This window comes from Rhinolophus ferrumequinum, chromosome 21 (genome assembly GCF_004115265.2).
Source record: "Rhinolophus ferrumequinum isolate MPI-CBG mRhiFer1 chromosome 21, mRhiFer1_v1.p, whole genome shotgun sequence".
NCBI lineage: Eukaryota > Metazoa > Chordata > Mammalia > Chiroptera > Rhinolophidae > Rhinolophus > Rhinolophus ferrumequinum.
In genome coordinates this window covers 16,592,334-16,604,385 of record NC_046304.1, presented here as the reverse complement: position 1 = coordinate 16,604,385, position 12,052 = coordinate 16,592,334, and the positions used below count along the sequence as shown (strand labels likewise).

At 49.4% G+C, this 12,052-nt stretch overlaps 1 protein-coding gene across 14 annotated transcripts in view; it reads left to right on the top strand.

Moving 5' to 3' along the window:
• RPH3AL (rabphilin 3A like (without C2 domains)) overlaps positions 1–9,011 on the top strand; it is a 157,038-nt gene extending 148,027 nt beyond the window's left edge. For 10 of the 14 annotated variants that reach the window (XM_033090070.1, XM_033090068.1, XM_033090076.1 and 7 more), the window contains 3 exons: positions 2,788–2,901; positions 4,602–4,748; positions 6,583–9,011. In XM_033090070.1, coding sequence (XP_032945961.1) covers positions 2,788–2,901; positions 4,602–4,748; positions 6,583–6,617 — 296 coding nt within the window. In that variant the 3' untranslated portion in view covers positions 6,618–9,011. The other 4 variants (XR_004421291.1, XM_033090078.1, XM_033090077.1 and 1 more) reach the window with 4 other exon arrangements.
• Positions 9,012–12,052: the final 3,041 nt, after the last annotated feature.

Sequence of the window (12,052 nt, the reverse complement as noted above, 5' to 3'; positions counted from 1 at the left end):
AGTCAGATCTTTACTTGCATTTCTGAAATACTATGAAGGGGGCATATGGACCACCACCTGTCTTCATCTCAGTCTCCTTTTGATTCTACATCACAAAAGCCCAAGAAGCCAAAGCAGGACTCTTCCTGAGGGCAGGAGAAGGAAGGAAACAGAACAGAAAAGGCAGAATCCTTGAGCAGACAGAGAAGGAAAAGCTTGGGAACAATCGCATTACATCACTCTTGCCCCACCCACAGGGGTCAGGCCCTGCAGAAGGAGAAGCACACCAGCCTCATTCCAGCTGCAGTTTGGCCCCTTCCCTCAAGGAGCTTTGTGTCCTGCTGGAGGAAACACACATAGACCAGGAAGCACAAAGTGGTGCAGTCATAGCAGAATGGACAGGGCATTCAGCCAGCTGAGCACAGGCAATGGGGAGGGCTTCCTGGAGGAGATGGTGTTTGCCTGAGCAAGGAGAACAGCGATGGGTAGGGCATTCTGGGCAGAGGGAAGTGAGTCATTGCAGGAGGTGCTGACTGCTAGTTTGGCAGCAGCTCCAAGCCGGTGGGACGAGAGGAGCCTGGAATAGGAGAGCAGGTAGTGTGAGATGAGGTAGGACAAGTATACAAAGGGTTTGATCCTGTAGGTTACGGGGAGCCTTTGAAGACAGGTAACTGGGACTCATGTGTTAGCTGGAGTGTCCCCGGTGCAGGGCAGCAGTGGGGCGGGGGGGCGGTGCCTGCAGGTGGGGCCAAGTGGGAGGCTGTCATAGGAATCCACGCTGGAGATAATGAGGCCTTGAGCTCAGCATTGATTCAGGAACCACTTAGGAGGTGAAACTGGCAGGACATGGGGATAAGGGAGAGGGAAGAGCCAGTTAGTCATCAGAGCTTCATGAAGCACCTACTGTGTGCCAGCCACTCTGCTATGGAAGTACAGGGTTGAGAATATCTTCGAACTGAAATAGCGACCAGTTCTGGTTGCTTGATCTGTGACTTGTTGACTCCCTTAGCCGAAAGGTGACACTGGCTGAAGACATGAAGGCTTTCCAGAAGGTTCTAGATTCGGGTGGAAACTACATGGCAGAGGTCCTGCCATTTCCCCTCCGATGCCCACAGTGGATTTCCCCTAACTGAGCAGGCTGTTCTTCCTGCCGGGCGTTAATGCAATCTCCGGGTTCTCCTCTGCATGCTGCTCCAGAGGGGGCCTAGTGGATCATACGAAACCTCTTAACACCCTTGGCATATACAGATCGATTTTCTTTCCTATCTCATCTCCCACCAGATGGGTCCCTATGGCATAGCATTGTTCGACAGATTGAATAAGAGAATACTTACTAGCTGCCTAGCACAGCACCTGGCAGAAAGTGTTCAACGCCTTCTAACCTCCCTCCGGGTCAGCATTTTGCATTCCCTGGACAAAACGCACTGACGCTTATCCCATCCTCTGACTTAGTCACCTGTGAGAGCTGGTTGCTATTGAGAGCTGCTTCCCTGTCACTCGAAACCTTTCTGTGCAGTTGCACTTGTTATTATAATTATATCACGTAACTAAATGTGATGTAAATTGATGAAAAGAGTCAGAAAAGACACAGAGTTGTCTCATTAAAAGTCTTGATAGAAGCCATTTGCTTTAAAAAGCTATTGAATTAGGTATGGGCAGAACAACTGTAAAAAAAAAAAAAAATGAGAGAAAAAAGTGGAAAAATAGAGAGTTCTGCCCTCATCTCGCTTTGCCCATGGCTTTAAACTCTGCTCCAGTGTAAAGACTCTGAACCTGTGAATCACAGACAGCACAACAGGATGCAGTTTAGGCAGGAAAGACCGTGTGGGCCCAATCTCAAAGAAACACCCAAGCCCTACATGAAAAGATTGGGGAATGGATGTACATTTCTGTGCTTAAAATTAAAATAGAATGTTCAACATGTGAATATATCCTGTATTATGACACCCACTGGTGATGAACCAGCCAAATATGGTTCCATTTAGTCCAGAAAAAAGGATTTCTATCATCGTGGGTGTTTACTGTGAGGGCTTGCTCTCCTCTCCTGTCTCCTGGGATTCCCACCTCATCAGCCCGGCTCCCTTCTGTATCCACCAGACCCCACTGTGAGCTACTGGATGAGCTGGGATAATAGCCCAAGCCTGCTGGATCCCAGTTCAGTTCTTCCAGTGGAATTGGAGTGGTTAGGAACACAGGCTGTGGATTAGCATTCTGGCTTCTGCCACGGTTAGAATCCTGGCTCCTCCACTTGCTACCTTGGACAAGCGCCTCAGTTTCCTCGCCTGTAAAATGGGGACGATGCTGTTTCCTATCTGACAGTGTTCTGAAGCATCAGTGAGTTAGCACGTTTGCCTGGAGCGTTCCATAAGGGTCAGTGAGGACCGGAATTGCCATGACTACAGAGCATTACCTGTGCCTTTGCATGTGGCCAGGTACAAGCCTCAGAGCGTTTGCACCTGCAGCAATGGAGATAGTGGACTCTCACCACAACGAGAGGCCAATCTGTCACAGGTTGGGGGTGACATGTGGAGATGACTGGCCTAGGAGTGAGCCCTCCCTACTGGTGCTGGTCACCCTGGGCCCGAGTCCCAGCCTCCTCACACTGGGACTCCCTTTCTGGCAGAGAGAAGTACCCTGCTGTCCCCACCCCGAGGCCATTGTTCCCATGCCCCAGACACAGGGCCAGCTGAGGTTCTATGCCCCTTTGGCTTGGCAAGAGGGGAAGCCGGCCCTGGCCCTCTCTGTCCAAACGCCTACTGCTGGTGGCTGATAGGAGTGACCTCCTGTGGTGGTGTCTGTTCTTTCCAGTGGTTTCCAGCGATAGCGACAGCGACTCGGATCTCAGCTCCTGCAGCCTGGAGGATAGACTCCCACCCACTGGGGTCAGAGACCTGAAAGGCGACAAAATCTGGGGGGAATCAGGTAAGCATGAGAAGCACACAGCTGCTTTCCAGAGCCCGGTGCAGGTGGCTTTGCTGCTTCCTTGGGCTGCCACTACCCAGCCAGTGTCTGCGGAGTTGTTCTAGATCAGGGAGGAGAAGTGGGCCTGGGGCTGGGATGACTATAAGCTAAAGTCTTAGCACCGCTGAAGAGCAGGCGGAAAGGAGGCTATGGTGTATACGCAGGCGGGGAGGAGGGTAGGTCCAGCAGCCTCCCTGGCCCTCAGCCTGCACACCTGGGCTTCTTCCTCAGCTCACTATGAGCACCCGGATGAGATTTTTGCTTCGTGAATGATGAGACTGGGAAAGTCAGGTACAAAGTTCTCTGGACTAGCTCAGCTCTGCCATGAAACTGCAGTGGGACCCCAAATACATACTGTGACCTCTTGGGCCTCGGTTTCCTTCTATGTAGCACAAATGGGGTGAAACAGATGTTCTCCAAAGCTCCTTCTGAATAACATCTCTAAGCTCAGCTCTGTGACTCTATCGTTTGAAAGAGTTAACTGGGGCCCTGAGGCTGGTGCAGAGAAGGCACCGGCACATGTTCCTCTCCTTTAAACACACGAAGGGCCTTCCTAGCTGAAAGGACCAGCTTCTTTCAGAGTTACTCCAGAGGTTAGCACTGGGATATTTGAAAGACGTTTTAGGGAGGCTGATTTCAGTACATAGAAAGCTTTATAATAACTGCCCCAAACTGGAATGAAATGCCTCAGGGTGCTGTCCTGGGACCAAGGCTGGGCAATCTCCTGCCAGAGCTGATAGGAAAGGAATTCCTGCAGGGGATGGCAGTTTGGGCCAGATCAGAAATGGCACATGCCTGGCACACGTACTTCCACGCCCACTCCTGTGTCCGTGGCAGACATTACTAGTTGATCATGATATGCTTTCCCACAGAGCCTGATGCAGCCTCGGAATGAATGTTCATCAGTGCAGTTTTCCAGGTGGTCAATATCAATAGGTGAAGATGACGTAAGAGATGAAAACTGTCCCTGGACTACATGAGCTCTTAGGCCCCTCAGGTTAAAGAGGTTGTCTTAAGAAAGTGTAAAGGAAACTTACCTGCCAGCCTTGGTTTCCAGGGCAGGTTCTACACTCCCCTCCTTTCCCTTATCACCATAGCTCTTGAATCTTCCCTTCACGCCAACTCTCAGCTATGACCACGTGGGTCTAGAGGATAGGAAAAGATGTAGTGCAGGCCCCACGTCTGCCCTCTTGGCCAGGCAAGGACTCACAGCCATATTTGAGTGAGGATCCTTTAGTTAGGAAAGGCAGCAATGAATAATCCCATTGAGTTTACCAGAATATATACCCTTCCCCGACACGCACCCTCATTCTGTGAAGGCAAGAAAAATTCCTCCTCACTGCCGATTTTTATGTTGGTAACTTTACTTGTTCCTTAGTGAAAGGACCTGAAGGCCCACTTGGTGGCCTTTACATATCGTGGACCAATCCGCAGTGGCCAGAGGGTAGGGTCATGCTAGAACATGACAGCCATTTGGGGACAGGAAGTGGCGATTCCCAGGATAAGGGGCTCTGAGCAGACAGTCCCAGGGACACCCATCACAAATCCAAATGAGAAGGCTTTACATCAGCTCCTTGGCAGGCTGAGATCATCCCTGTCTCAGTTTAAGGTCCTAAGGGCCCAGCATTGAATCATTCAGGCCGACACATGGTCTCTTGCAGGTGGCAGTGTGGAGTCCCCCAAGATGGCACTCACTCGCCCACCCAGCCACCTCTCGGGGAGCCAGAGCAGCCTGGCCAGTGAGGTCGGGACAGGCCCTACAGACCCACAGAGAGGTACCCCACCCTGGCCGGACCCAAAGGGCCCCAGTGAGTACCCAGCGGCTGCTTCCTACCCCTTGAGCTCCTCTCCCTCTTCTGCTCCCCCTCTCCCAGGGCCCTTCTCCTCTCTCACTCAACCCTCCCACACTGGAAAGTGATAGATGAAGCTTTCAATTCTCTATGTTAACTGAGTGCTGTGCAGGCAGTGAAGGAACAGAGGTGAGCCAGACCCCACCCCTGCCTGCAATGAACAGAGGGGAACCCAAAATAATAATGGAAACCATCCCTATTCCTTCTCAGTAATTGTAACAATGCTTGTTACCATCCTCAGCTTTATAAAATGCGTAATCTTTCAAAGCATTTCCCCATCTCAATAACAGCCCCAGGAACTCCCGTTTCAAGAGCACCTACAGTGAGCCAGGCAATCCAGTCCTCACCAAGTCCCTCACGTACTTGGGCTGGGGATGGTGGACAGCAGTCCTTCACCTCCAGAATCCTACCATGTGGCTGAGGAAGCCGAATCTATACCCGAAACAGCCCAGCCTAGGCCAGGCCCAAATCAGAGGAAGAATTCGAGACCACTGGAGCTCGTGGCATTAGAGCCCAGCTTGCCCTTTGTATGGCCAAGGTCAACTTTTATTCTATCGGAGGAGTAGGCAGGAGGCTTATTAGCCCCATTTGATGGGTGTGGAAACCAAGGGCAAAAATTCAAGCTCCCATCGCCCCCGCAAGCCCACTGTCCGTGCTTTGCCAGCTTGGGATCCACAATGGGCGTGGGAGTGGGGATGGAGGCCTCTTCACAGTCAAACCAGGGAAAGTTGTGCAAGTGATGTTCAGCCCCTGGTCTCCTTCAAGAAAGAAGCCCCAGCTGGAATTGGTGCCTCCACGGCCATAGGATCCACGGCGCGCCTGGTGCATGTGTGGATCTGCACAGCCGCTGATCCCCAGTGCGTTAGTTGCAGGAGCCTGGGTGCGCTGGCAGCCACCCACCAGAAATCCACGTGGGAGCTCTGGCCCGCTCCCCACTCCCCACCCTCCCTCCTTTCCTTTCTCCTCCACCTCACCTCCTCCTCCTCCCCCATCTAAGGGTTCCTCAGAAGCTGCAGGGCAGGGCATAAAGAGAGACAGCAAGTGGGCAGGTCTGGGGGGGGGCCCTCTCCCCTCCCTCTAGCCTCCTGAAATCCTCCGCAGGGGACAGTTTAGAATCAAACAGCCCTGAGTTTTAGTCCCAGCCCTGCCACCCATAGCCATGCGAACTGAGGCACACCGTTTCACTCAATACGAAATTGCATTTTCATAGGTCAAAAATAATCGAACGTTGGCCATTCAGTATGACGCAACCTAATAATTGATCTCGCTGCGCCCGGTTCCATGGTCGCTAAACCGTAGACCCCACCACGTCCCTCACAGGATTGCAGGGAGGGTAAAATAAGATGCAGCACACTTGTAGACTGCCCACCTGAGTACTAGGTCTTGGGAAATGTCCAGTAATGAAGGGGGAGGCAGTGTGGCCAGTACGTAGAAAGGATTCCAGCGCTTAAGAAACAACTTTAAAAAGATTGGCCTAAAGGAAAGCTTTATATTCCCGTGTCCATGTTTTCCTTCTGGCATCGAAGATCAGCTGTGTTGATTATCCCAGGTTTCACTGGACACTCTGAAGCATGGTGAGTAGAGGACTTACCTACAATGACGCAGCAAATGGGAGCACCCCCGGCCCAGGGCGCCGGCCCCCAGCTCTCCCCGGCATCCCCTGGTTAGTTTCAGAAAACGAAGCTGCCTTCCCTGCCATCGCCTCCATTTCACTCCCAGAGGTCACACTGTCACCAGGGAGGGACCCTGCCTCTGGGCACCCTATAATGACCTTTTTTTCTCTCCCCCAAAGGCAAAGGGCACAGCTGGGGGAGTCCCCACTGCTGAGGTGGCCTCTGAGGATCCCCTCTGCCTGCCCTGAGCAGAGACCCGTCTGGTGCGCGGAGCAGACTTGTCCGTGGAAGAGTTAGAGGGAGAGAGAGGGAACGCAGGCGCTGGAGCCAGAGCCCTGACATCCAACCCTGACAGATGTGACCTCTGACTCAACTAACCAGTGTTGGGAGGGCTGCATCCCCTCACCCAGTGCCTTTCTGAACCCCTTCTCCCTTGGGAGCCATCCTCATCGCCATCCCCAGCCATTCCACTCAGCCGTGACCTTTATTTATTGTCCTCCCCTACTGCCCTCTCAGTTACCCCGTGTGTAAGTTGGCTCTTGTCTGAGGTTGGGCAGGAAGGGCCTTCAGACCCACCCTGTGGGCCCCCCACCCATGTGCACTGAAGTTTCAGAGGGCACCAGGCAAGTGTCCTCCATGTTTGTATTAATGGAAGTAGAAATCCAACCCGGAGCATTAGTCTTCAAAGCCGAGCTTGGCCCCGAGAGAGGGTGGTGGAGCCCAGAGCAGGTGGGCTCCCTCTGCCCGCAACTCCCGGGAGTGGGGGCAGCACCCTCCCCTCACTCAGGGCTGGCCCAGGAGCTGCTGTTGAAACCTGGCTCTTTGTTGTTTCTTGAAACCCCTCCATTGGCCTCCCGGGGTTTTGCTCAGCCTCTCCCCAGCTTGTGGAGCTGAGAAGGGTTCTGGTGAAGACTGTAAATTCACTCATTGAATATCAGCCTTCCGCCGAGTCCCCAGCTGGGGCACGAGGCTCCCCTAAGCCATTAATTCATTTCTCTTCAATAGGTTCGTTGTTGGCATGAAAAATATTTAATTCAAAGCATGGGCAAATGCTTCTGGAAAACCCTTCCCTGAAGAGAGAACGTGTGTGTGTGTGTGTGTGTGTGTGTGTGTGTGTGTGTGTGTTTCTCTGCATCCTCCCATCCTTCCTGCTCTCCCACTGTCCCCACCCCCCTGTCCTCAAAGGGCCTTCTTTTCTCCAGGCTCTCAGGCCCCCACCATTAGCTTTTTTTGCCCTTGCTACTGGCAGACGGTAAAAAAAAAGCTCCCTGCTTCCCTGCGACAAGTTATGCTTCAGAATAAAAATAAAGATTAGGATTTGCATTGAGCCAGTGTGTTGATAAAAAGACCACAATCGCTTGTGTTTCTGAGATGGATCAGTAGAGAAATGGATGGAAAAAAATGTGATACACTGATTGCTGGAACACTTCCTAAGCTGCAGTGAAAGGAATGAGCTGGGTCTGTGTGTGTTAAGAGCTCACAAATCTAACATTGAATGGAAAAAGCAAGGCCACCTATGTAAAAAAAGTTAAGTGTACATACAAATGATCCAAATGAGTGATACAAACATGTACATATGTAAAAAATGTTTATGAAATGGACAAGGGCTTCTGATTAAATATGGTGAACTGAATACATTTGTATTTCCTCTGTCCCCAAAACCTCGCTAAAATGACATAAAGGAATGAAAATGGCATTAACCAGAAAGACAAAAAGATAGGAGAGGAGATGGCAGCAGATAGAGGTCTGAAAACTTTGAAAAATGGAAGACTATAACTTGTGTAGTGCCAGCTTTCACTACTCCCCAAAATGTCTAGAAGAGAGAAAGCCAACGGTGAACACGCCCATTTGCTCTGCAGAATGCTCAGAACTTGGAGGGACGTTCAAGATGGGTGTGAAAATAGTATTGGTTGGCCTGTGATTGCCCTGCCTTTCCCTGACCCTGGTAGAAGACAGGGTTGAACTAGAAAAATTCTGGATTGAGGACCCTAAGCCCAGCCAAAGGCTGGGGTGAGGCAATGGTTAATGGGGAGACCCTCAGCCCTCTTCCCCTGCTAACAGCTGGGCCTATTCTCCGTTCACCCTCCTCCCCAAAGCAGGACATTATTGAATGTCTCTGGGAAATTGGCCAAAGAAAAAAGATCGACAGATCCTAACGTTGGTAATTCCCCTGTCTCTGCCCAGTCACCACTGTGAGGCCCCCGGTCCACAAACCCTGGCCACATGTGCAAAGCTTCCTGTTAGCTTTGGTGTATTGCACTCATAGCGGGAATAGCCAAGGGCACCAAGAGTTGACCAAAACCAACAACTGAAATACAGAGACTCCAACACACACAAGAAAGGGGTCAGAGCACAACCGTCTAACGATAGTCACCCACGAAACAGGAAAGAAATGTTATTTTTTAAAAGGAAGTGTTAAAGCTCTTCAAAATTAAAATATAATAGCAGAAATTTAAAAATGCATTAGAAGGGCTGGAAGATGAGAGAAAATCTCTCAGAAAGTAAAACACAAAAACAAAGATGTGAGGGCGGCCGGATGGCTCAGCTGGTTAGAGCGCAAGCTTTTAACAAGGTTGCTGGTTCAATTCCCACATGGGATGGTGAGCTGCGCCCCCTGCAACTAAAGATTGAAAACGGCAACTGGACTTGGAGCTGAGTTGCGCCCCCCACAACTAGATTGAAGGACAGCAACTTGACTTGGAGCTGATGGGCCCTGGAGAAACACACTGTGCCCTAATATTCCCCAATAAAATTAAAAAAAAAAAAACACAAAACACAAAGATGTGAAAGGAGGAGGAAAAAGTCTAGAAAACTGAACAACCAAAAGTTAGGATCCATGCATAAGGCCCAATGTCCAACTAACAGGAGCTTCACACCAAAAATGGGAAATAGAGGAAATTGTTGACGAAACAATACAAGAATATTTGCTAGGACTGAAGGAAACAAGCTTCCATAGAGAAAGAACCCACCAAGTACCCAGCACAGTGCCCTAAAGCCACCGCCATGCGATGACCCGCCATCATGAGTAGCCATGTGGCAATACCTGTACATGAAGACGCACGTGGCCTGAGCCGCAGTGTAACACCCATCACCTGAGGTCTTAATAAAACAGATTCTCACACTCACTAGGTCTGGGCCAGGAGCTGAGAGTGTACATCTAACAAGCTCCCAGGTAACGCCTGTGCTGCCCGCGGGAGGACCACACTTGGAGTAGCACTGGTCTAGGGCAGAGGTTGTCACCACTGGCTGCTCACTGGACTCACCTGGGGAGCTTTACAAGCACTCCTCCTGGACTCACCCCCACAGATTCTGGTTTAATCAACTTGGGGCACAGCCTTGACGTCAGTGTTTTGTAAAGGTCCCTAAATGTCTCCAATGTGCCCACAGAACCGAGAACCATTTCCCTATAGAAATTCTTCTCCGTGGGCTCCAGGAGACGTGCACGGCCGGACGTGTTTATTAGCAAAAACTGGAAACAGACTAACTACCATGGACAAGAGAATAGATACTTATAACCGTGATATAGTCAGACAATGGAACTGTCATGCAGTGATGAAAATGAGGGACCACACTCAGCATAGGTTACTCTCACAAACAACTCTGAGCAAAGAAACAGATGGCAACAATAAATACACGAGAACGCTGTCTATATAGAGATTTTAAAACATGCACAGTGTTATATATTAACATATATTTTATGCAGTGAAAGAATAAAGAAACGCATAGGAAGGATAAACAACAGATTTCAAGATACATCTTGAGAAGAGGCATGAAATTAAGGAGGGGTTTCAACTTTATTGGTAATGTTTTATTAATCTCTGTGACAGATAGGTTTGTAATATTTATGTTTCATTATATATTTGTATCATTTTTATATGTCTGAAATCTTTCAAAATAAAAAAGGAACTGTAACAAGGCTTCTTATTATGGAACTTCAGGGACACCAGGATAAAAATCCTAAAGAAAAAAAAAATTCTAAAACCTTCCAAAGAGGAAAAAAAAAAAAACTGGTCCCATACCAAGGATCAGAGATTAAAATGGCATTGAATTTCTCAAAACAGATTTTGAAGCCAGAACACAATGAAGCAGCATCTTCTGAATTCTGATAGGAAATGATTTCTAATCCAGGTTTATATGCAGCCAAACCTCAATGACGGTAGAATGAAGATATTTTCAGACCTTTTTTTTTTTTAATATACCTCCCATACAGTCTTTCTCACGCAGCTACTAGAGGATATGCTCCAACCAAACAAGGGTGAAAACCAGGAAAGAGAATAGCAGGGACACAGAATCCTGGAGATCTGTCAAAGGAGAAGGACAGAGTCCCCAGGATGACGGCACTGGCTGTGTGGCTGGGGTGGAGGCCGAGGCCAGCCAGCCCAGATTGGACAGAGGAGATACATAAGTATATACAAAAGGATAAGAAGAAGCATATGTGTATTGGGGAGATTGTATGTGATACCACGGTATTTTATAATATGGCATGATATATAATAGATAAAACTGAAACAGCAAGAAATAAAATCAGCATGAGATTTTGAAATGAAGGTAAACACCAGCAGAAGTGGCGAAGAGTTCTAAGGGTGCCTAGAGAGGGTCTTGAGGGGGGTACAGGGGACTGCTGCCCTAGGTTATAAACTTTGTAGGACAGTGGCCCTTTTTAAACTACATATTATACCACGTTTCTAACAATGAGATTTTTTAATAGAAAATACATATCAAATTCAGGATAAGTCCCTAGGGTGGGAGTGAGAGCTCTGAGGCCATGGCAGATGAGTGAGGAAGGGAGGCCATAAGGACCTGCCTGGCAGAGGAAATATACCCCCAGAGGTCCCTATATCCAAATATGCAGCCTAGAAGGGGGTGGTGGCCTCCCAGCTCTAAGCTACCTCTGTGCTGGGATCAAAGCCCCCTTGGACCTCTCAGACCTGATGTGGCACAAGCCCCCGTATTCAGCTCCCACCAGAACCCTGTGCCGGGGTCAGACCCAGTCCAGGAGAGGGGCCCAATCCCATAAGCCCCCAAGGTGAATCCTAAATGCATTTCCTAGAGATTTGTCACAGGGTCCGTGGGGTTCTGAAGCAGTGCCATCATGAGTTAATCTCAGAAGCCCTCAGCTGTAGGAGGGAGAGGGAATGCAGATTATCCCATGGGGTCTGGGAGCTGATGGGAGTCAAGAGCTCTTTGTGGGCTGGCTGGTCTGGGAACCAAGAAATCTTTTTTTTGTTTGTTTGTTTTTACAAAAATGCTGAATCTCAAGCAACCAACTTATAAACTAACTTTTGGAACTGAGCCTTTCAGGATGGGGGTGGGTGGAGTGGAGGGTGTTCTGTGTCATCTGTGAAAACCGGGGAGTACAAAAATGACTTGTTTTGTCCCAAATACTAGATAACCCAAGTAGTCCCTACAAGAGGCGGCAGGTGGGAAACTCATGAACTTGAGACACCTGGTTTTAAATCCCAGCTTTACTACTTAGTACCTGAAGTTATGGTACTGCTCTGTGCCTCAGTTCCCTCATCTGTAAAATGGGGATAACACTTCCTTCACAGGTTTATTGTGGAAACCAAAAACCTGAAAATGCTCCTACCACTGCTATTAGTTATTCCTCCCCCAGAATTCAGACGTGACGCCTATCTTAGGAGTTGTTAG